A 23124-nucleotide genomic window follows, 5' to 3' on the forward strand; every position below is an offset into this window, starting at 1 on the left:
ATTAAAAACATGACATAAGAAAATTTCGGATAAATTACTTGGTAACATCTGGATGATATGCCGTAAATGGCACGTCGCTCACTTTTTATGTATAACATTTGTCATTATGACACCACTATCGGAGATGCAGACACAACAATACACTCACGGCATCTCTGATCACTACATTGCTTGATTTCAGAGATGACAGAATTGTGTTATAGTCAAAGTGATATCGAAATAATATGTTTGTATTCTCTGCATACATCTTGAAATGTCGAATATTAAGAGGCATGCATTGTACCAAACCACGTTATTCGCATGTTTATCGACATTACGTTCGCGTATTTTCCTGTGGATGTGTATACTATTACTCTAAAGCCACTTTAACCCCCGCGAAGCGCATTATATAATAAAATTCTCTCTGTATAATTTGCTTATTTATTAACTGTAAAGAGAGAGCTTATTTGCGAGACCGCAAAATTGCTTCAATTACCGTCCTTTGTAGCGGCGATCCAGGACACTTCCTCTACGTCAATTATATTACATCGTGCACTGAGGTCGAGGGGGTTGGTTGATTATCGTTGCGCGTACAGAATATCACGTTCGACTTGCTGTTGCTTCGAGGAGCAAGAATATTATGCGGAGAAATGTACAAAGAGCGAGCGCAAGTGCGATACGTTTATAATCGTTTGATGCGAAGACACGGTAATTTGTGCCGTATGTACGCGTTTATAATGGAGCACATTTATATTCAGCGAAGAAACAAGCGTATCATCGTTCCCCCTGTCGTCGTCGAAACAGCGGTTTATATCGTTTCAAAGGTTTGCCGGATGGTTAATAGTGACAAGGCTTTAATACGCGTATTTCCGTAGAATTTCTCTCACTCACAAAAGAAAATCCAATTAGCGATGTATGGCGAGTGCTGACGCGGCCCGTATTTCCCTTTACGCGCGTTCATTATCATAGCGCAGTCCATTAATCGGGTTATCAAATGTGGCGAGGTCGATCGTTAACGTCCATCCTTATTCGACACCGCCATAAATCCCGCCGATCAAATTACATGTCGTGAGTAATGGGCATTTACGATAATAATATATATTATATTATTATAATGATACTTATCTTATTAACTACGTATATATATATATGTATAAAATATATGTAATTAAATGTACATATGCGTATAAACGATAGCTTGTTAATCGCATACCACGCATGCAGTTGTAGCGGATTTGCAATTTACGCGTGACGTCATTTGTTATTATAAATAAACAAATCGTGCATGAATATATCATTCGTGTGTGTGTATATATATATATATACACACACATATATATATGTATATATGTGTGTGTGATATCGTATAATGGACGACACTCCAATGAATATGCTAATCATCGTCGCTAATGGAAAGCTGCGAAATCAAAGAAAGATATGCATGAATTTGATTTATAATAGCGTCATATTTTACGTTTCGCTCTCACAATGTCGAAAAGGCGAAAGGAATTTCCGTGATACATAGCTTTGTGATATTTCTTATCGTTTCACAACGAAGAAGGCAGAGAGACGCCTTCCAGCGTCAGCCAACTTTCGGTTGACTCTCTTTCGTGAAAGCAGCATCTCTCTTGGTGCGCGTTTTAAACTGGAAAAAAAAAAGATTTTATGTCAGCTATTTGAGTATGATGTCGACGCGACGTTGCTCTCTAAATATAAAATACGAATTATTAAAGAGGGAGCAGCTTACTATAATCCTTTTGCCGATATTCATAGATTATAGTGAATAATAAACAAATTGAAAAATGATAATTATCGGAAATTATTGCATTAATATTGCAAAAAAAAATATTTTTTTCAATGATTACTGTTTTTACTACTTTTATTATTCTTATTATTTTTTATTGTTGCTATTATTTGATGTCAAAAACACTTGACGAAATTTTATACGAAAAGACCTGCGCTTAAGAAACGCTTTTCATGAAATGGATGAGTCTTTTATAGAACTCTGGATTTTCATCAAGCCAGATAATCTTAAAAAAGATTACTATTGGAGAAGGAACAGTTAGAATGAAAGGAAATAATACAATCTGATCCAATTTTGCTTAAGAATTCACGAATATTATATTGATGCAATTAGAACTTTAAAATATCTTTAAAAATTCATCAGAAAAATGTTTGACGCAGGAAATTGACGGAGTATGCTTTTATGCAGTTCAATATTTACTTTAAAAAAAAATTGCAGTGCGGGAGTAGTACGCAAATATTGTACAATATTTATATTTAGCCAACAACATAAATGTAAATTGATATGAGTAACACGCAACTTTTTCGCAAATTGTTGACATTAATAAAAAAGAAAAAAGAAGAAAGTTTGATCCATATTTCACATATCATACAATTAATCAATTTTAGAAATTTATAAAAATCTAATTATCTTTTATTAATGCTCCAAGCAATTTTATATATATATATATATATATATATATATATATATATATATATATACGTAATTAAAGCATTATTATTCAAGGATAAGCATATTTTCAATTACATAATGTGATTTAATTTAATATCTACATGTATCATTCTCTCTTTATTTTTAGCATATTATTATTATGTTTCTTGAAATAATAGCTTGAGAATTAAGATTTTCGTTGAAAGTAAAGAATTTTCATCTCTGAATTCTCAGAGATAAAAATTGATTCTCTCAAACGAATCAAGTACCGCGTCTCGATGTCGAGAAAAGCTCGCGGCAATAGTGCCGTGTATCTCACGGGAAGAAGGAAGCCATTCGATGAGGCGCCGGCTGAGAGGAAGGAAGCGATCTTATACGATCTCCCGGATCATTTTTCAATGCACATTCTACGTAAAGATGCGCCGGTCTATTAATACGTAATCGGTTTTATGGCATTACGAGTCATCGTGAAACGCCATTTGGAACTCGTGCTGATTTTTGCAAAATATAAAGCATATATAATACGATATTAATTCTACTTATTCTAAACAAGCTACCACTATAAATTGCGCCTCCATTAAAAATAGGGAGAGAGATATATTTAGAGATGATAAAATCTTAATAACTAATAACTTCTCTTTTTAAAAATGTTGCTATTATTATTTTTTACATTTATTTTTTTAAATAATTCCGAAATGACTTTCTCTCTTTCTTTCTCTTACATGTGCGTGCAAAATGCCAAGCTTTGTTATATCTATTCATACATAAATATGAATTTGAAATTTGCATGTCTAATACACATTAAAGATGAGTGCTTATTGTAAGTCAAATGATCCTATACTTTTATACTAAAATCTAGTTTTGTTAAAAGTAACTATTTTTGTAACTATTTTTATATTTTACCTATTTCTGCCTTACTTATATGTTGGATAGACTTTTGTTATATTTATAAATACACTGTACAATTATTTTTGTGTTTTTATTCTCATAAGTATCTTCTGACTATAAGTTTTTTGTTTTTTTCAATTTAATTACGTGATGTAATTTAATTTAATTTCTACATATATACATATATCATTCTCTCTTTACTGGATTTTTGGCATATTTTTATTACGTTCTGTTTTTGAAATCATCTCTCATTTGAGAATTGAAATGTTCGTTGGAAATAAAGAGTTTTCATCTTTGAATTTAGAGATAAATATTGATTTTCTCAAACGAATCAAGTAGATAATGTATAAATAAAACTATATTGCGCGTTTATATGATTTAAAAATACGAGTTTACATTATCCATGTATGTTTAAAATTTATTTATTATCGCATTCTTTTTTTGAATGTCTCCATGTGACATTTATCTTACTGTCTCGGAAGTATATCTCAATCTAACATCTGTATTCGTCTCGGAACCGGAACCGGGCGCGGATGTACGCATGTATGTATGCGCGGGCACGTGTAAGCAGAGCGGGCCCGCTATATAAAAGCCTAGAAAATACGCTGGTAAGTTGCAGTTCTCATCTGGCCGTCTGAAATACCGTAATGGTGGAGATGACTTTCAAGGTAGAGTGTCGAAACTCATCGCGAAAGAAGGAAAAGTGACGCGGCGCGGAGAAAGTGCTCGTTAAAGAATAACTCCGCGACATTCGAACAGAGACAGATGTAGGGGACAGTAAAGAGAAAGAGAGGGAAAAAAGAGAGTGAAACATAAGGGAAATTCTCAAAAGAAAATAAGAACGAACGGCACTACGGATTCTTAATTGCCTCGTAATTACGAAGGTGTAATTGACGCGCGCGCAAGGGTTGAAATAAATAATTCGAGATGAGGCGGAAGGAGAAAAGTAGTTCTATACAGTCTGTCGGAAACCCGAGTAACGCCAACGTCGTGAATATAAGATGAAATTAAAGCGTTCCTTAACATTCGGGTCTGCTTGATGTAATTAGTTCGTTTAGACGAGTCGTATCTCGAAAGTACGTTTTTACAGAAAGGTACAAATTCTAGGATTGAATTCTGTATATAGGAAAATTAAAAAGTGCATCCTGATCTATGGCAAACGCTTGTTTCGAATCGAATTAAATAACTATTTTTATATATTTATAATAATATTTATTTTATATATTTATAATATATTTTATATATTTTTTTCGCTTAATCTTTAGACTTTTTCTCTTATAGCAAATTTTTCTATATTCTTTTATTATAGCAAAAAGTTTTATTATTTTTCTCTATGTACATATAAATATTTTTTTCTTTTATATATTTTTTGAGTAAACTCACATTTTATTCCTACTGTACAAAAAATATTGATATAAAACTGCAGGATTTTAATTTTTGATTTAATCATTATGATAATAATAATCTTAAAACTTAATTATCTTAAAAAAATATTTATATACTACATACATTTTTTGAATTTTGGAGATTTATGATATGTGATTCGAATTATGATTCATATTTGCCCTTTGATAAATATTTAATGATACATTCGGTATACATAACACTGTGCAGTTACATAAAGCAATGTAAAGTATGCAAAATCTTGCATAGTGCATCTTAACATACATATATTCCATCTTTTTGCATATATTGTACTACATTTCTAACTTGGACGTATATTCATAAACAGTAGTTCAAGTTGTACTTCTACGTGCATGAACAATTGTCTATCCATGTTGTCAGTCCTGGCAAAATTTGCATAAAATAACTTTATAATTCACGATATAACATTATTAATATAACTTCAAATTTCGAGAGAGAGAGTATCTGTCTTTAACTATTTATGAACTATTATGATTATGCTCGCAGATACATTTTTCAGTCTTTTCTATTGGACGAGTAACAATTTTTTTTACGTTACATTTATTTATAAGTTAAAAAGACGCGAACATCAAGTGAGAAACGTCAATTATAACGAAGACAAGATTGATAAAGCGTAAGCAAAGACGAGGAAACGTTTCTTTCATTACGTCTATTTCGTCTTTTCAATCGAGCCACTTGAATCGGTTCATGTTGGTTTGAATGTTGACGGCCGGGCTCTCGGGACTTCTGTAATTAAAAACGAGAGGTCGATGAACTTTCCCTCTCGCGAGAGATATGTCGATATCGTAAAATTCTAGAGTTTCATCATGGCATCGAGTGAGTTCGTATACAAAGGCAACATCGATTGCGTATAGATCACGGTTACATTTCAGCGCAATTTCGACTCATCGAACATTCTGCTAGTTTGAAATGTTCCAATTTGTTTGGTCGTTTATATATACTATACGTCTGCACAGAAAAATATTTGATTAGAACGGATTAAAAAAAAAATGTTTAAATTACAATCCTTTTCGCACTCGGCGATTTTTTACCTGATATCCGGAGGCATTACTCCGCGAAATATTGTCGAAAAAAGCTTCTCCAAATGAGAAGGAGGAAGAGCATTCTGATAAATATAACTAGCGCTTATGTAAATTAACTCAACGGTTCGTGCGGTAACATGCGCTATTTACATCCATGATCGATAACTCGATTGGAGAATCGAGAGCGTGCCATTCCGTACCGGAGGTGAATCTCCGGGACGGCGCGACGATGGTCGTCGACATAAACTTCTTGTGTCATAGGTCAACGTCGCGCTAACCATCGGCCTCGCCCTGGTCAATCGATCAATCACCGGCGTGATACCGCTGGACAGCGGCGCTCACCACGATCATCGCGTCTCGGTGGCCAGTTCGTACATGCACTTCCACGGGCCGGTGGAGGGTCCGGAGTACGAGGTGAAAGTGCCGCACGTTGTCGTTGACCACTTCGGCGAGCACAATTATTTACACGGCCAGGACCATCAGGAACATCGCCAGCATGACGGCTACACGGTCGATTACGTGGGGAATCCCAAGTACGACTTCTCGTACGGTGTCGAGGATCATCATACAGGCGACTTTCACGGCCAGAAGGAATCCAGGGACGGTGAGTCAGTCACTTTTACGCCTTCGTGACTTTCGCGCGCGGATGACAACGGCCTCTGGGATGCTGGGGGCTACCTGTGGCGTCGTTTTACCCGATTTCCACCGTGACGTCGGCAAAAATTGCTACGGGTGAAGAGAAAATTGCATTTCCGTAAAGGCTGCCCGCGAACGCGCCCTCCCGAGCATGTGGGTCTGTATGAACGAATGCGAGTTGCGTGTGTATGAGTGTATACGTGTGTATACGCGTCGACACTCTCTTCAGTCGAAACTACGTTTTCTCACTTGGAAACGTGAAGTTGACTCGAAGAATCGTAAACTGGCGTCAACAGCGACGATATGATATCATAGTTGTGTACAAGGACCCTATATAAAGTTACCGAAAGTCGGCAAACTTTACAGGTGTATTTTTTGACCAAGTTGGAGTCAATTTTTTTCCAATGAAAGTATGGAGGTATTATTTAGTTTAGCTTTCTTTGAATTATATACGTGATAGAAAGTGAAAGACTCTGCAAACATCTCAAAAGTTTAAATAAGTAAGGGAATCTTGGTCTACATTTCAATTTAAGTATACTTACTTGTATAAAAAGAAGTTTAATTTTTAAGTATCAAATAATATTCAATATTACATAAATGTATATTAAAGCATCTTTTCATCGAATCTTTTTCTTCAAAAAATTAGTTTTATCTACCATTCGATAAATCGATAAATAATGTGATATTACGAAATATTTTTTTATATTTTGCTATGTGTTTTTTGTTATCAAGTTTTTATCTGAAAGAGCGAAAAGAACAAAACCGTATATAATATATAGATCATATTTTGATTATATAATATATTGATTGACATTATGTTACTAATCTAAAAAGAAATAAGCATTTTTCACAGTCGAAAGATAATTGCCGATACTATTACATTATAATGACATCTTGAAATCGATGTTCGCCCTGTCACGATTGCCCGTAATTTAGAAAAGAGAATCAAGAGATACTCTGTCTTGTTATCGAACATCTTTCTTTTCGTAGGAGGTAGCGTATCTGGAGAATATAGCGTGAAAGATCCAGGTGGCACTTTTCGGGTCGTCAGCTACCACGCGGACAAGGAGGGATTTCACGCGGTGGTGCACACCTCCGGGAAAAACGATCATTCAGGCGGGGTATACGGTGGTCAAGGACAAGAAACGGAGACCCAAAGTCCCTTTCATGAATACGCCGCCGCGCTATCCGCACACGCGGGATACTGAGTGACATCAACCATGGCAATCATGACTGATCGTTTTCGCGCGCGTACCTGGTATAATTAAATTCTTCCTCCTAGATTGTCAATATTGATGCGTGTCCATTTTGTATACCAAAGGTAACAACATGCTATCCGTTCGATATTATAAATACGCAGAAATAACGTATTCTATGCACCGTTGTAAATATTGTTTATCCTCTCTCCAATATACGATACAAGCTCAATAAAAGGTACATAATTATTTGCTCATATTATACATAAAAGTTATTGATAAAACGTGATAAACATATAAACTGTGCATAAATAAGGATTTATGCGAAGCTAATAGAATTTTTTGGTAATTTGGCGTTCGCTTAATAATAATCGAAAAATATTGTGGTGATCAAAAATGATTTTTTATTATATGTATCTCAGTTATTCTTTTTATATTTATCGGAAACCAATAACACTTTAATCGAGAATTTGCATTTATTTAAAAACTCTTATTAAAACGCCAGGAAAAATTTAAATACATTGGGGAGGGGGCCATTCACAAAGTATACTTATTTAATTTGCGAGAATTTCTGCACTTTGAAATTTTCTGATAGTCAAACATTTGATTTAAAAACTAATAAAATATTTGAGAAATATAATGTTAAATATGTAAAAGAATATATTAAAATATATTAAAATATATTAAAATATATTAAAATGTTTATGTTATAATTTTGATTACAATATTCTCTTAATACCAGATATATTCGAAAAATATAACAATATTATTAACGTACACTTTATGCTTTTATAAATTAATGCTATACATGAAAATATTATACATATATAAAAATACATTTTATTTTGTAGAATCCCTTTAAAAAGCTAATATATATATATATATTATATATATATTATATATATATATATATATATATATATATTAATATATATATTATATATATATTATATATATATATATATATATATATATATATATATATATATATATTATATATATATATATATATATATATATATATATATATTATATATATATATAATATATATATATATATATATATATATATATATATTATACAACAAGCGTTTAAACTTATTAAACAATCGATGAATAATTGAGATATAATTATGTAAAAAGTGTATATATATTCATTATATTATTTTAAAGTCATGCATAAATTGTTCCCTACATTTTAGTGAGACATGACATGCATATATTATAAAAGAGTCGAAATCGGTATTACGAGATAGCACCTTATTAGTGTGCTGGCGATGATTAATATTGGAAAGCTATGGCAAAAGTCCGCGCGAAATATAGAGATATAATGACGGGGATCGCGCTCTGTACTAATGAAAATAAATTGCGCATAACGGGAGAACGAGTAATAATTTCTGATGCCTCAAGTGCGAGGAGATTCCGATTGCCGCTAATCACGTGGATTACTCAGTAACGATGGTGTAGCGCAAGGTCGGTCGCCAGCGAAATGAAAATCCAGGTCACGGGATTGAATTATCTATTGAATATTACAGACCCGTGGAGGCTACGGGTTAAAAGTCCGTGTCTCAACGGCGCCATTATAAAATAATCGTGAAAAAAGCGCGCTTCCTTTAATATGTTTTAACGTAGCATTAAAAAGCTCATTTAAAACTTCGTAGCGCATAACTAAATATCGCAGCATCCTACCTAATTCAATTTTCGATGTAAGGAATATTTTTTTTAAACATACAAAAACACTGTAAACATTTAGTTTATGAAAAAGATATTAGATATTGGAATAGCACCATGAGACAAAAATCACATAAGATAGACATCGCAAGGCGATAAACAATTCAACGTATCGATTTTTAGAGAAAAGAGCTAATGAAAAAATTAATTAAAAATACAGCAGTGCAAACTTTATCTCGCAAAAACCAAAACATATGAGTTGCAATTTAATTTTTGAAAGCAATTTCCCCGCAATGTATTAACAAATGAGAATAGAACAGAGAAGGAAAAGTCATTTAATTTGATTTTACGTCAAGAATAGTTATTTCAAAAATGTACACGTCATTACAGTGCATCTTGTGCAATCTATTCAATAATCATGAAACGTCATTATCGGGGATATTTTAAAGAAAAATGTAATCTAGGTCTCAAAGATATCCGATGCGGTAGTGTACACGATTCACAAGGAAACTGCAAGAAACACGTTTTTAATCTCCGTTAATAACGACGAAGATGCACGTCGATGAAGAGGTAAGATGGGAGAGATAAAGATGACTGAAAAAAAGGAGAGAAATTCTCATGTGACACGAAGGCTCGAAAAACATTACGTTATTAGATTAATATCCGATAAAAATTCGCGATACAATTCCGATAAGATAAATCGTTGCGAGTTGAGATAAATGCGCACATCGATGGAGAAATATCTAATAATTTTATCACGAATCGTTCAACTCGCGTTTGCAAGTTGCACGTATTGGAGTCGTACTTTATGCGCCATCGTCGTAACATTTCAAACGATGTAAACGATCGCGATAATGACTGCACATATAGATATTTCGTCCTTCCAGCCTCGGGAGTCGAGTCGGCCGCCCGCGGTAATTTCCGCAGCGTCGCACGAGCTACTAATTACTGCTGGCATCGTGCTGATTATTCCTCCCGCTACTGCTCGCATCCTCAACAAATCGCTTGTGATCGAGCCGCTGCTACGTGAACATCGTACCCGTTGCCTGGCAAAGGCGAGTTTATATGCTTTACTTCCGATGATCTCGAACAGCGTGTTCGAGCTTTAATCGAACATTGAATGTCGCATCCTCACTAATGATACTGAAAATTTCGTACGTTCGAATATAGGTCTCTTTTACCGAAAATTTAGAAACTAAGATTACATTTTATTATCGATTAAAATAAGCTGGTTCTTCTAAGATAAATTTATGACAGATAAAATTAAAAAACTTCATCAATTGATAAAATTAATAGATTATAATACATGGAAATAAATTTATAATGAACAATTATTAATGAAACAAAATTCTGTGAATATGTATCATGTATCGTATAATTTTTCGGATGCGAATTTTTCTTAAGAAACAAATATTCACGTTTTGTCAACCAATTGATAATCATTGCTGTGGTGCGAATGAATTAATAATTTATATTGCTGATTGGAACGTACGGTTGCTTTAATCAAGGCACCTCGTTAACATGATATGGTCGCTATGTATCGTGGTTTTATTTGCGTATTCATAGCATTATAATAATTAAAATGCGAATATGCATTATGCTGAATCATATTAATGCATGCGCATATATCTATGTAAATTGTCTCTAAGAAATCTAAATGTAATAGCGATTTAAAAATATTTAAAAAAATTTTATATTCTTAATAAGAGCTATCGAATTACAAAAAATTCTTTATTATAAGCTGTATATTTAAAGAAAATAATATTAAAATATAATAATATTAATATTAATATAATAATATTAAAATAGTATTTTCTAGTTTATTAACAAGTAAACGTTGGTTTGAAAACGACTTAATTGCAGATTCAAATATGCAGACTCGATAATCGAATGTTGCAATAAATCTTTTCACCAAATTTTTATTTTAAAAAATCGAAATTTATTAAAAAAGTTGTTATTTAAATAATAGCAACAACAAAGAGAAATTAGTTTAAAATTCTCGCTATTTACACTCATATATATATATCATAATATAAAAACCATTGATAAGATAACTGTTGATTAGATTTATACAGTAAACGATAATGTTTACGATTTTATCGTCCACATATCCAATTTTATAAATCAAATTTAGCAAGTCGAGGGAACAAACTTCGCACTTGTGTTTCCCCTTTAAAGTCAGACGTTAAGAACAATTTAGTTTCAAAACCGGATTTTATTCCGCAAGTATCGCGTTTTACGCGGTCAGCGAATAACTGTATCGATCTAACGGTAAATTTGCCAATAGCCAGGAGAGCAAATATTTTTAGCCCGGTAATTGAAATCAATGAACAGCGGCGAATTGTTGCATAACCACATGTAGCATGATCGCGTAAGAGAGGATCCTAAAAATTCAGTCTTCGATTTTCAAAATTTTTATTAAGTTTGAAAAACACGATATTATTTTCGATCCTTTTATTTTAATACATTTTATTTTTGCGTAAGCTCGTAAAAATATAAAAACAGAATTTTAAATCTATACATATATATACAATTTTTATTTTTGTCAGAATTAATGTTAGTATAATATAAATAGAGAATACATACACACATGTTTCCATTAATACAATTTGACAAATATTATAATTAAATTAATATTAAAATTAAAATATATTTAAATATTAATATAGTATTTAAATATTAATTTCTTAAATCAAATTAATAGAAAAAGCGTTTTTCTATAATATCGTAATAACCTCGTAAGTACTATCGCAATTATATGCTCAGTCATTAATTAACAAATTAGCAAACGCATGTATGCAATTGTCGGTCGGCTACGTACTGGAAAATACTCGATTGAGATACGAGCTCTCCATCCCTCCTTTCCCCAAATTCTCTCGGCTTCGACATATAGCAGTATTGGTAGATATTCGAGCGATTCAACGGCAAACCTATCGATTATCCGGCCACGTTTCTATCACTCCGTCCATTTGCGAACTGATTCATTATAATTGTAGCGTCAAAGTGACCCGGCCGTGCTGATGTATGCGCGATTTCGCGTGCGTCGCACTTGTCGTCGCGCCGGTACGTTTACGAGTTTATTTTACGAATAATCCGCCACCCTGAGCCATCACGCGATAAATCCTCGCTCGAGTTTTATCTCGTAATTGAATTTTCCGACGCGGCGGGAGTTACGTTAACGCTCGCGCGTTACGCGAAACGACAGGTTACGTTACAGAGAGCTGATGCTGTAACGTTGCTGTTACAAGCCTTCGCGCTGCCGCTACGCGAAAATTGACCGCGTGCGTTATTTATACACGCTATCCAAAGCGTATTACTTTAATATTGTTTATCATGTTTATGACGCATGCAGTTTATAATATAAATAGCGTAGCATATTACGTACGTGAATTGTACGCGGATGCTAGTCTGAGTTTTGTTTTAACGGACGTTGTTTACTTTAGCAAGATCGCTATTGTCTCTACAATATAAACACTATTTTTATTTTGTTATCATTATCTAATTAAGCGCAACTCGAACGTATTATTCGGAAATATTTCATATTATGCAAACAAGTATAAATGTACGGGATAGAGAATAGGATTTAAATTGCAAGGTATCTAATTATATAATTTGTAATTTTTACAAAAAAGTATAATATGCAAATGACATAGCGTTTTGACATAAATGCAAAGAAAATAGCATTTTACGGTGCATCTTTGATTTTCCCTTCAATTTAATGAAAAATTAGTAGGTTGTTAAAAGAGAAAAGCACGAGTAGTATATTAAAAATGAAGGGAAACAGGAGTTGGCGTGCTTAAAACGTGTATTTGAGTCCGCTCAGAGTTTATAGTAACATTATTAAACGAATAGTCTAAAGGTAGTTTTAACGACGAGGAAACTTGACGCTGCCGACTGTTTTTCTAACCATTCCGGAAGCAGCGAAGAAGGAGAATCCCGTGTTAATAAGCTTTATTTTTACGGAACGGCTCGGTTCGCGAGAGAGTTAAACTTTCCGTGGGTTTTTTTCCTCTATTTAATTTGGGACACGTCAGGTGGTTAGCAGTACAACGTTCGCAAAGTAGCTAAGTGGTTCAATTGCAGTGTGACACGAAGCGCGGGTCCACTGCCGTCGACGGTTCGTGGAAAGATTTTCACGTGGACCGAGTGCGCCAAAGTGCCAAACGCAAGTGACAAATTTTCGGCGGATAAAGTATTAAAAGGGAAAAAAAAGGAGGGAAAAAGATAACTATTTTTCTTACCGTCGAAAGTAACTTCCCTCGAAATGAGCAGCGTGAGAACCGAGCGTTCGCCAAACTTCGCGAAACGATCAAATGGATCTGGCTGAATATTTAATCTCCCGATCTGCCCGAAAATACCGTCCCTGCTTGGAAAGAAAAGCTGGAGATAGACGAACGTGACTTTTTGCCTTTCATCGTGCTCACGAAAACTGAATTTCACATGCGCGTGAGCGTGCGCATCCTCTGTAGGGATGGTAAGCTGTGTATGCATCTCTCGATGACAAAATTCTTTATGCATATATATCAGTATGTAATGTCACACCCAGACGCACACGACATGACATAGTTAATATGATAAAAATACATATATTGTTGAAGAAATTTAATAAATGTCCTAATATATTCTTTAGGAATTAAATGTGATTATATTAAATGTGATTATATTAACTGTGGTTTTACCACTCGTTGTGTACTTTGAAAAGAATCTAATTGTGTCTTCAAATCCATTTTTCACGTATTTTTTTATTATTTATTTTATTATAAAATTTTGATGAATGAAATATATTAATTCCACATTATGAAATACATCTGTCGAAAAAGTTTATTAAAATAATAATCTAGAAAATGTTTAAAATATATGCACAGATATTCTTTAGATGTTTTTTTTAATATCTACATAGACATTAGTCGTCTGTGAAATAGTATAAAAATATAAAGAATTCAAAAAATGAAATTTTTTTAACAGTGAAATACTATTTTACGAATATATAGACCGGATATAATTATCGATTCAATGGCTCATCATTCGGACTCTATGTATGTTCAGGGAAAGAATCGCAATTATCGAGAAAGAGAGAGCGGGAGAGAAAGAGAAGAGGTCAAACGAATTGAAACGGAGGCTGTGTTTAAGAGCGAACTGAATCAATAGCCCAGTCTACTGTGACCCGTAGGCCAAATGTGGGTCATACCGTTATCCAGTTCTCGCTCTTTCGTCCCTCCGCTTCGCGTTCGACGCCACCCTCTTTCTTCCTCTCTTCACGCTATTTACTCTCTTCGCGCCCCTTATTTCCGCTCTCGTTCACTTCTTGCTCGCGCACACACATACACATCTGCACATGTCTCTCGCCTTATTCGTGTTCATTCTCGCGCACTTCATGCAATGTTACTGCACCCCTACTTTCGCGCGTACTGATGGTTTATATATTTTTCATAAATAAATTCCGAAAATATCTTGCACAGCAATCTTATCATTCGTGGCCAATATCTTCCTAAGATCGTATCCATTGCGATCTTGTACGTCTTATTTCTTACTTCTTTTGCTCGCATTATCCATAATCGAATTAACGCGAGGAGCTATTTAATTCAAAGACACATGTGTGTAAGCAATTATGATGAAAACAGGTCAAGTACCGTATCAAAAATTTTCTCGTAAAACATATTAAATAGCAGCTGCAAAAACTCCTCTGTCTAATGAAGCTTTCCGAGATGACTTCTCAGTCGCGTCCCACGTGTAAACTGCTTTGTTATACAAGGTGCATTCTCTGGAGATTGCATGTGTGCGCACGTCCGTTACTGAGACTGACATTTTGGATTCTCTAGAAAATTATGAACTTCTCATTTAGATTAGATCCAAAATAATTCATAAGCGTTCCGGAAATTAAGATATTAACTTATACTGATAAACGTAAATTATTTCTTGCGTCGAGCAAAATTTTTTTGTCAATTAAGCAATAAGAAAGGCTAATAAAAAAGGTCGTAAATCTTTTTTATTATATAACAATTATTATAATATTCTCTTAAATTTTTTAAATTCGTATAATAAAAGTTATAGTCTCAATATATTATCAGATGGAGGCGATAATGTTCATCGTAATGATAACGTTAAACATTTCTTAATGTTCCTTAATTTTATTCTAATAACGGCGGTGATGGGAAGGTGACATTTTCCATGACATGCGACGATCATTACCTACACTATTTCCGAAAAAGAAATACGATGACATGAGCCAAGATAAATCGCTTCCTTACAATCTTTTCGAAAAGATAAGCGCACGGAGCAAAAATTTATGAGAAAAATTATCATAGACGAAGAAAGAGAAAGAAGGATTTTAGAAAACGGCGCATATTTAGACATTTAGACATTCGCCGCTTGCACACTCCGCGCATATGTAACATTGCATATGTAATCGTAACATATTTGGCTCTCAGGATATACATACAAAAATTACTAACTGTTTAAACTTAGTAACCAGTAATTTTTAAAGAACTCATTTAATTTCAAATTTGCATACATGATGGAATCTTATAGAACATAAATAATGTTAATGACGTTTGCTCATTATTTGCTTATTAGAACAAATATTTGCATACTAGTACAAAAAATTCATATAATTATAATATATAATAAATATTTTTTAATGATTTTTGGTAATTGAAAAAGGAAAAACTGAAGGTAGAAAAATATAAAAAATGATACTAGAAAATCTGAAAGCAGAAAAATATAAAAAAATGATACTAGAAAATGATAAATTATATATAAATTAATTTAATTAAATTAATTATAAATAAATTTAATCATAATATATAAATTATATATACATTTTTAGTAAAAGAAAGAGATACTAATAGAAAGAATTTAATTTACAGTCCAGCATTGCGATCATTTAATGTCAACAAACATTATTTAACAATCGCTATTTAAAGTTTAATCATAATACGAATAATAAACAACAAATTGTTTGCGTTCAATAATTATTGGTAAATAGATAGGCCATTATCGGGTTTAACATCTCACATATATGAAATGTTATTCAATAATAAAACGTTGTGAATAACAATCGAAAGAAGAACGCAATTACGTATGTATTATGTCGGAATATATCACGTGTTTGTTTTTGCGCGTATTTCACAAGCGCTGTTCTACGAGCGAAGAAAAAAGTGTTCGCCCCTTCTGCGATCGATCGTGTAACACTCGGGCGATTTTATCAGTCAGAAAACTTTTTACACACCGTGCATATCGAAGCGAGCAGAATCGATACTTCACGATCTATAAACCCGATATGCTTCGAGGACGCTCCACACAAAGCTGCATGATACTCGACGCGAGCTCGCATCCCATAGGATCATGCATGGTTTGGCGCCACAAGTATATGCACTCATTTGCGTTCATGCAGCAATGAAGCATGGCATATACAGTCCTTCAGAAGGCAGATGAGAGTTACGTAAAATAATATCAAATAGAGACTTAAAGCTTTGGCATTTCTTACGTATAATAATTTTATTTGAATAGTGTATTTTTCTGAAATACTATTTTTACTTTTAATTAACATATAAATATATAGCATTTTGATATCGATGCCAATTGTATATAAAATTTTAATTATCTTTGTAACAAATGTCTATGAATAAAAGTAAAGAAGATTATTATATTTATGCTTACTATATTCATGAATTTATATAGTGACAAGAGATTTTCGGAGATGATTCAAGAAGGAAATCAATTAAGAAAATTCTTATATAAAGCGCAACTTGAAAAAGAGCAATCTTTTCGAGATGAAAAACGAGAGATACAAAAATATGAAATAAATATTAAGATGTTTAGATATAGAGAGATAAAAGATTCTGAAAAAAGCGATCAAAAATACATATAAATATACATCAAGTGTATATATAAAAAAATAATTTTGACATGAGATGAATTTTCGTACTTTGATTTATATCACGTTATTAGATCTTGAGAATAAATGATTAAGCAACTGAAAATTAATTAACCTAAAAAGATCAAATATCTTCTTATGTTTCTTTCGATATTCGAATGCATATATCTTACAAAGAGTTCAAGTACTATTTTGTAAATTAGATTTAATTTTGCTTTATTATTGGCCTAGTTTTAAAGAACTTTCGCAGTTACTTTACATTTTTTAAATATTGATTTGCACCGTAAGAAATTGCTTTAATTACTGGGGTTATTTTACATTATGCTTCTGTATTATGAATGTGATTCGTTTCAGAATAAAATCTGTAATACAACTTAATAATTGTTCTGTAGTACAAAACAAAATTGCAGTAACTTAATAATGTTTTCTTCCATCTTATATTAAAATCTGCTTTTTTTAGCACTTTGATTTTATTTAAAAAATATATCTCATACTATTTTCGGATCTTCAATTACGAATAGCTTTTTGGTGATTGTGTTTTACGCGCATGTATGTAAAAAAAGAATTATGTGACATATATGTATTAATTATATTTGCTCTGTTCTCCTTGAATGAAAACGTTCTTTGTTATACAATCTGATGTTTCGAAGCTAACGAAATACCGCATCATCTAACGGTTATTTGCGCTGTTTCATTAATTTTAAAGTGCATCTCGACAAAGCAGGTAAACGCTTCGTACATAAAATATAACGTAATATGAAGAGAGTGTCTCCCGAGTGCGTGTTCATCATGAACGTCATGTCAAACTCGTTTCCACTCCTTTTTATGTACACGATGCAGCAATCCCATAGGAGTCAGTCGAGGGTTAAGTAGGTGCCAGGATGATACTAGGCGGCGGAACGGATGCTTCCTTCAGGCACGAATGAGCGTCTGACGGTCCCTCCTCGGAGGATTTGGCGTCATCCTGAACACGAAACGTGACGTCGCATATTCAGCGCTATGCCACTTCGCGTCCTTTCTGCGTCCCGAATCGCCTGTCTGATCGTACACCCCTTTGTCACTTCCCCCAGAGGCTTCTTTTCCCTCTTCTGCCTCTCTCTTATCGGAGACCGCTTATGCGTCTATCTTACGGATTTGCGCACCGTCGTGGTGAAGCTGGATGAGACTCTCACGTGTCGTCGAAGTGGTTTAGGCTCCTTCAGCTCACACAAAACAGACCCTCCATCCTCGCGCATATAACGCAGGATCTACAAGGGGAGAAAAGAGTCTTGACATCGATGGTTTGTATATTTAAATTTAGAGGTGATTGCCAACGAGATCATCGAAAAGCTACTTGTAATTGAGGATCAAATAAGTGCGAGATATATTTTTTTATAAAATTTAATGCTAACAAAACGTAGAGTTTTTTTAAATTAATAAATGATAACTGACGACAATCTTTTGTTATTATATAAATTCATGAATATAAGCAATCTTTATTTATTACAAAGTAATTAAAGTCTTATACGCAATTAGCCTTAATATCAAGATGCTAAATCTACTTCTAGAATCCTCCTAAATTAATGGTAGAGTGTTGTATCATATTGCGCCAATTCATTTCGCATTTGTTTGAAGTGGCTTCATTAATGGCTTCATTATACAATCAGTGTGTGAAAATATATAAATTATATTGAAAGATATTTATTATAAATATTATCTTTATTTGACTGGAAAGGACAAAGTATATATTGAGAAAATTTCTGCTCAACTCTTTGTTCGTCCATCGCAAGTACTTCTTTTAAGATATTCTGACATGTGAGAGCGTAGTCGACCACACAGCAGTAATCCTTTAGAGATTTCCGGGATTTGTTGGAGCTATGCCAGACCGCAGAGGTGAAAATGCAGAAGTATGATTCGAGACTGCGTTACAAAATATTATACCGTTGTAATCTTCTTGCGTGACGTTAAATCATTTATTATTAAATATATATAGCAACAAATGTATGTATATATGAATAACATATGCGTATTACAGTTTCTCTTAAAAATTCATGAAAACTGCAAAACTTTTTATTTTTTTGCGGATGATAATCATATATTTTCAACGCCATGTAAAAATAATTCAAATCTCCCAGGTTTATGTAATTTTAATATTCATTATTTCATTATTTATGCTGCCATATTTATGATGACATAAATTTAGAAAGCTCTTTTTATAACGTTTTATGAAATCCGTTCCTTTGTTTCCAAATGATATTATGTTGTCACGAAAACTTTGCCGAATAATCTATGCTAAATGAAGTCGCGCGAATGAGATTCTATAACATTATCAGTCGTTAGGTGCACCATTCACAGTAGAGATAAGAATCGTCAGTCATCTCTAAAAGACCGAATGTTCTTGGATTCGCTGGCGCAATTCTCTCTCTTCCACTGTAACAAGTTCGACTTTGAGCATCGCTTGTCGAATTACTTGCGCGCGCGCGCATTTATGACGTAATGAAGTCTTCGCCGCAATTTCCGCTTGAACTGTTTCGATCATCGTCAGAAGAAGCTACGAGACGGTAATTAGCAACTTGTTTAAATTAAAGTATCATCGATGGAAGCATCTCGAAGATACCGAGACACTCGTGAAATACGCGAATCACGTTAAATCTTTTCATCTCGGATTAACTATAAGTGCTCGATAAGATATATGCACATGTAACATTTTTTTTAAATGCGATAATATATCGTAACTGTTACGTCATGATATTAATTAAATATTATATGTCAATATTATATGTACAGTTAAAAAAAGCTTCATTAATTAGTAAAAAGAAATTGTTTTAACGTGTAGATTTTATAAATAATGAATTCTGATTATATATTTTTGCAACATTTTATTTTAATTTTCAGAATAAATAATTCATAAAGGGCCTTGTGCTTTTATTATTGAGTATATTTATATGTTTTAATTAATAAGCACGATAATTATAGGATTTGATTTGATTTAATTTATTGTTTTCTCTAAAAATAAGATATTACAATTTTAGAAAGAATTTTAATAAAATTAATTTTTGTAAAGTATACGAATATAGAAACAATAAAAAATTGTCAAGTTATTTTTAGTCTCAAAACATTTCCTTTACAACGTTCGCACGTTCTTTTCGTAACGAATAATTTGTTAAATCGATTTTTATCAGTGAAAGAGAGAGAAAAAGAAAGGCAAAATCTGTTTTGAAAAGATGCGCAGCCAGTACAATCGATAATTGACTATCCGCCAATATTTCTGCAGAACGTTGCGTTTCACGCTTTACGTTCGCGCGTCAGCGTTTTCATAAAAATTCGTTACAGATAGGCAACTGATACGTCGATATGCAAACACGCCGCGAAAATCGCTCTGTTGCACCACGATGGCGCGCCTCCGATTGCGGATTATGCGCGCTCGAGCAAAAAAAATCGGGCAACGGGAGGACGGGGATGGGAATGGAAAATGCGAGAGGAAACCGAGTCCGAGGGGTGGCATCCCTTCCGTCGAGGCCTGGCAATTGGCCAATTCTCGGCGCGGACTAGATACGAGAGAGTAGCGGAGCCTCCTCTCACGCCCGAGTGGCAATTGAATTTTTATATCTGTCGAGCGAAAAGCGAACGGCATAGGATAAGAAAGAAAGGAGAAGGGAATGTCGAACGGCTCTCAAGTTTGCGCGGTACGAAAGATGCTGAGATATCGAGAACCGTCATCTGTCTGACACGACGCGTCTGTATCTACTGCGTGACCGGCTTTCCTTTTTCTCTGCCGTGACGTTTCGTATTTTCGCATATCATGGTTGCGCATTTACACCTACATTTTCCTTCCACATTTTATTATCATGTTATATAAGGAGTTTTATAAAGTAGCGTGCCACTCACTGTTATCCGTTGAATGGAAAATCGAAGCCACGATCTTTGCAAGTTTTTTCGACGATGATATATACTACATTTTGCAGGCATTATATTGCATTATAATTTAGATAAAATTTCGTAATGTTAACTTATCACTTTTTCTTCATTTTTTAAATACAAACAACAGATATATAATTAATAAATCTATATATATGATAGATTTCTTCAACTTTATCATAAATTTTGGAAATTTTGCTTCCATGTCCATTATAGAGATGAAATTCTTGATCGCATAAATTAATTTCGAAGCGTTAATTGCGCATTAATCATGCATTATATATTGCTATTTTCTCTGCAAATTATCGTTATTATCATATCGTATTTTAGGGAATTTTTTTCTGCGAACGATATATATGTAATCGCAATTTCATGAAAATTGGTTACAGAATTTTGATGTAATATTCCGGCAAACTGTATCAAACAACTATTGAATTCCGGTGATGGCCCATTGAATATCAACGGAATTTTTCGGTAGTGGTCCTGCCAGCTCGATCCTCACAACTCATCGATATCCGTTTTCTATCTTGCTTAGAATATTTTTCCTTGGCGTTTGCATCCCGATAGCACGTTATTGCTTCCGTGGCATTCATTGCCGTCGAAATATTTGATGTGATGAAAAATATAGAGCGGATTCTTGTGGCATGTGAAATAACGAAACGCGACCGACACATTAAATTTCGACGGAAAATGCATTAAATATATTATCGCAGAAATTTCACGGTTGATTGAGAAAATATTTATACGATCTACTTATGTTCTTAACCAGTGAATTGTAGCAGCAATTCGTTTCATGCGAATTTAATGTTATGTTTAAAAATTAACTCCAATATAATTAAAAACGATAGCATATATTCAAAAATGATGACGCAATAATGAATGCGCATTCTTAATAAGATTAAGAAATAAGGTTTAAAACTTTACACGTACAAAAATCTATATTTTTATTGATGGGATTTTTTTTTAAAGGCGAAAGAGTGTATTTCGTAATATTTGATTGCTGCATAATATACACGTTTGCTTTCATTTCGCCTTTTCTCGCAAACGCTTTTAACGCGACTGACATCACTCAGGATTTCTCCTCTCAAGCTGTCGTGCACACGCACACACACGGATCTTCAGGCGTCTTGCCTTGCCAGGAAGCTTACGCTCACGCGCGTGTTTATGGAGGGCCTTATTGAGATAACGAGTCAAGGTGCGATGGCATAACTCTTGTTTGGCGCACAAACTAAATAAATTAGAAACTTGCTTCCGCACGCGAGCGCATCTGCCAGATGCCGCGAGACGCGAACACGTCCCGATGATCCGCGTATACCATATGACTGCTCATCTCCGAGTCAATTACTTCCTGGAGCAGCCGATGGCAACGACGGCACTTTCCGCTACCGTCGATTTCATCTAGTAAATGAAGCTTGTCGCCGGAAGCCGCAGTGGGTTTAGCATTTCTGGCGTGTTCATCATGCCATACGCGTACATATATCTGTCACTTTCTTTTAATTCTACGATGACGTCACGACAAGTACACATGGATTCACAGAGCACATGCACACGTTACGTTTATTTGATCTCGTCTCTGTTTAACTCACTGTATAATTATAATTTTATTGCAATTCTCTAGAAACTAATTACATTAAGTACTGGCGCTTGAATTATATTCATATTATTTTTAACTTTTTTTCAGTAGAAATTAAATAAAAATTAATTTCATCGTATAAAAGAGAGAAAGGTATCGTATAATTTATTTTACTTATCTTTATTTTTATTTACATCTTACTTATCTTTATATTTCATTTTCTAGAATATTTATAAAGATATCGTGTTCATTATATATTTATTTAGCATTTTAATTTAAAGCACAAGCTATGTTTTGTAAAAACTCTATAAAAGATTGTTGTTATCGTTCTTTTGTAGCTCAGTTATTAAAATAATTCCGTCCTTATTATAGTAAGAATAAATGGACTGCATAATATTGTCCGTTAATATGCAAAAGCAACGTGTGCCCATTAAGCATTATAGATAATGAGGAAAGTTTGCATGTTAATGTATTTTTTAGGAGTCGTTACATAATAGCTTTTTATC

The 23124-nt window shown here is 33.6% G+C and overlaps 1 protein-coding gene and 1 long non-coding RNA gene across 2 annotated transcripts in view; one reads left to right on the forward strand and one right to left on the reverse strand.

The window, feature by feature from the left end:
• Positions 1-23124, reverse strand: part of LOC145962458 (uncharacterized) — a 345107-nt gene that overhangs the window by 151398 nt on the left and 170585 nt on the right. The window lies entirely within an intron of this gene.
• Positions 3922-7860, forward strand: LOC145963347 (uncharacterized). Its single transcript, XM_083085185.1, has 3 exons — positions 3922-3990; positions 6031-6373; positions 7396-7860. Exons 1-3 carry the CDS (start codon positions 3970-3972, stop codon positions 7611-7613), a joined length of 582 nt encoding a protein of 193 aa, XP_082941311.1. The 5' UTR covers positions 3922-3969; the 3' UTR covers positions 7614-7860.

The sequence above is a fragment of the Camponotus vicinus genome, unplaced genomic scaffold (genome assembly GCF_025532165.1).
Source record: "Camponotus vicinus isolate PSW18456_S1 unplaced genomic scaffold, iyCamVici1.0 SCAF_12, whole genome shotgun sequence".
Lineage (NCBI taxonomy): Eukaryota > Metazoa > Arthropoda > Insecta > Hymenoptera > Formicidae > Camponotus > Camponotus vicinus.

Excerpts from the sequence above, each read along its gene's own strand:
- LOC145963347 (XM_083085185.1), top strand. The coding sequence starts at position 3,970 with ATGGTGGAGATGACTTTCAAG. Across the intron at positions 3,991-6,030 it reads TGGTGGAGATGACTTTCAAG|GTCAACGTCGCGCTAACCAT; the intron begins GTAGAGTGTCGA and ends CTTGTGTCATAG. Across the intron at positions 6,374-7,395 it reads CCAGAAGGAATCCAGGGACG|GAGGTAGCGTATCTGGAGAA; the intron begins GTGAGTCAGTCA and ends TTCTTTTCGTAG.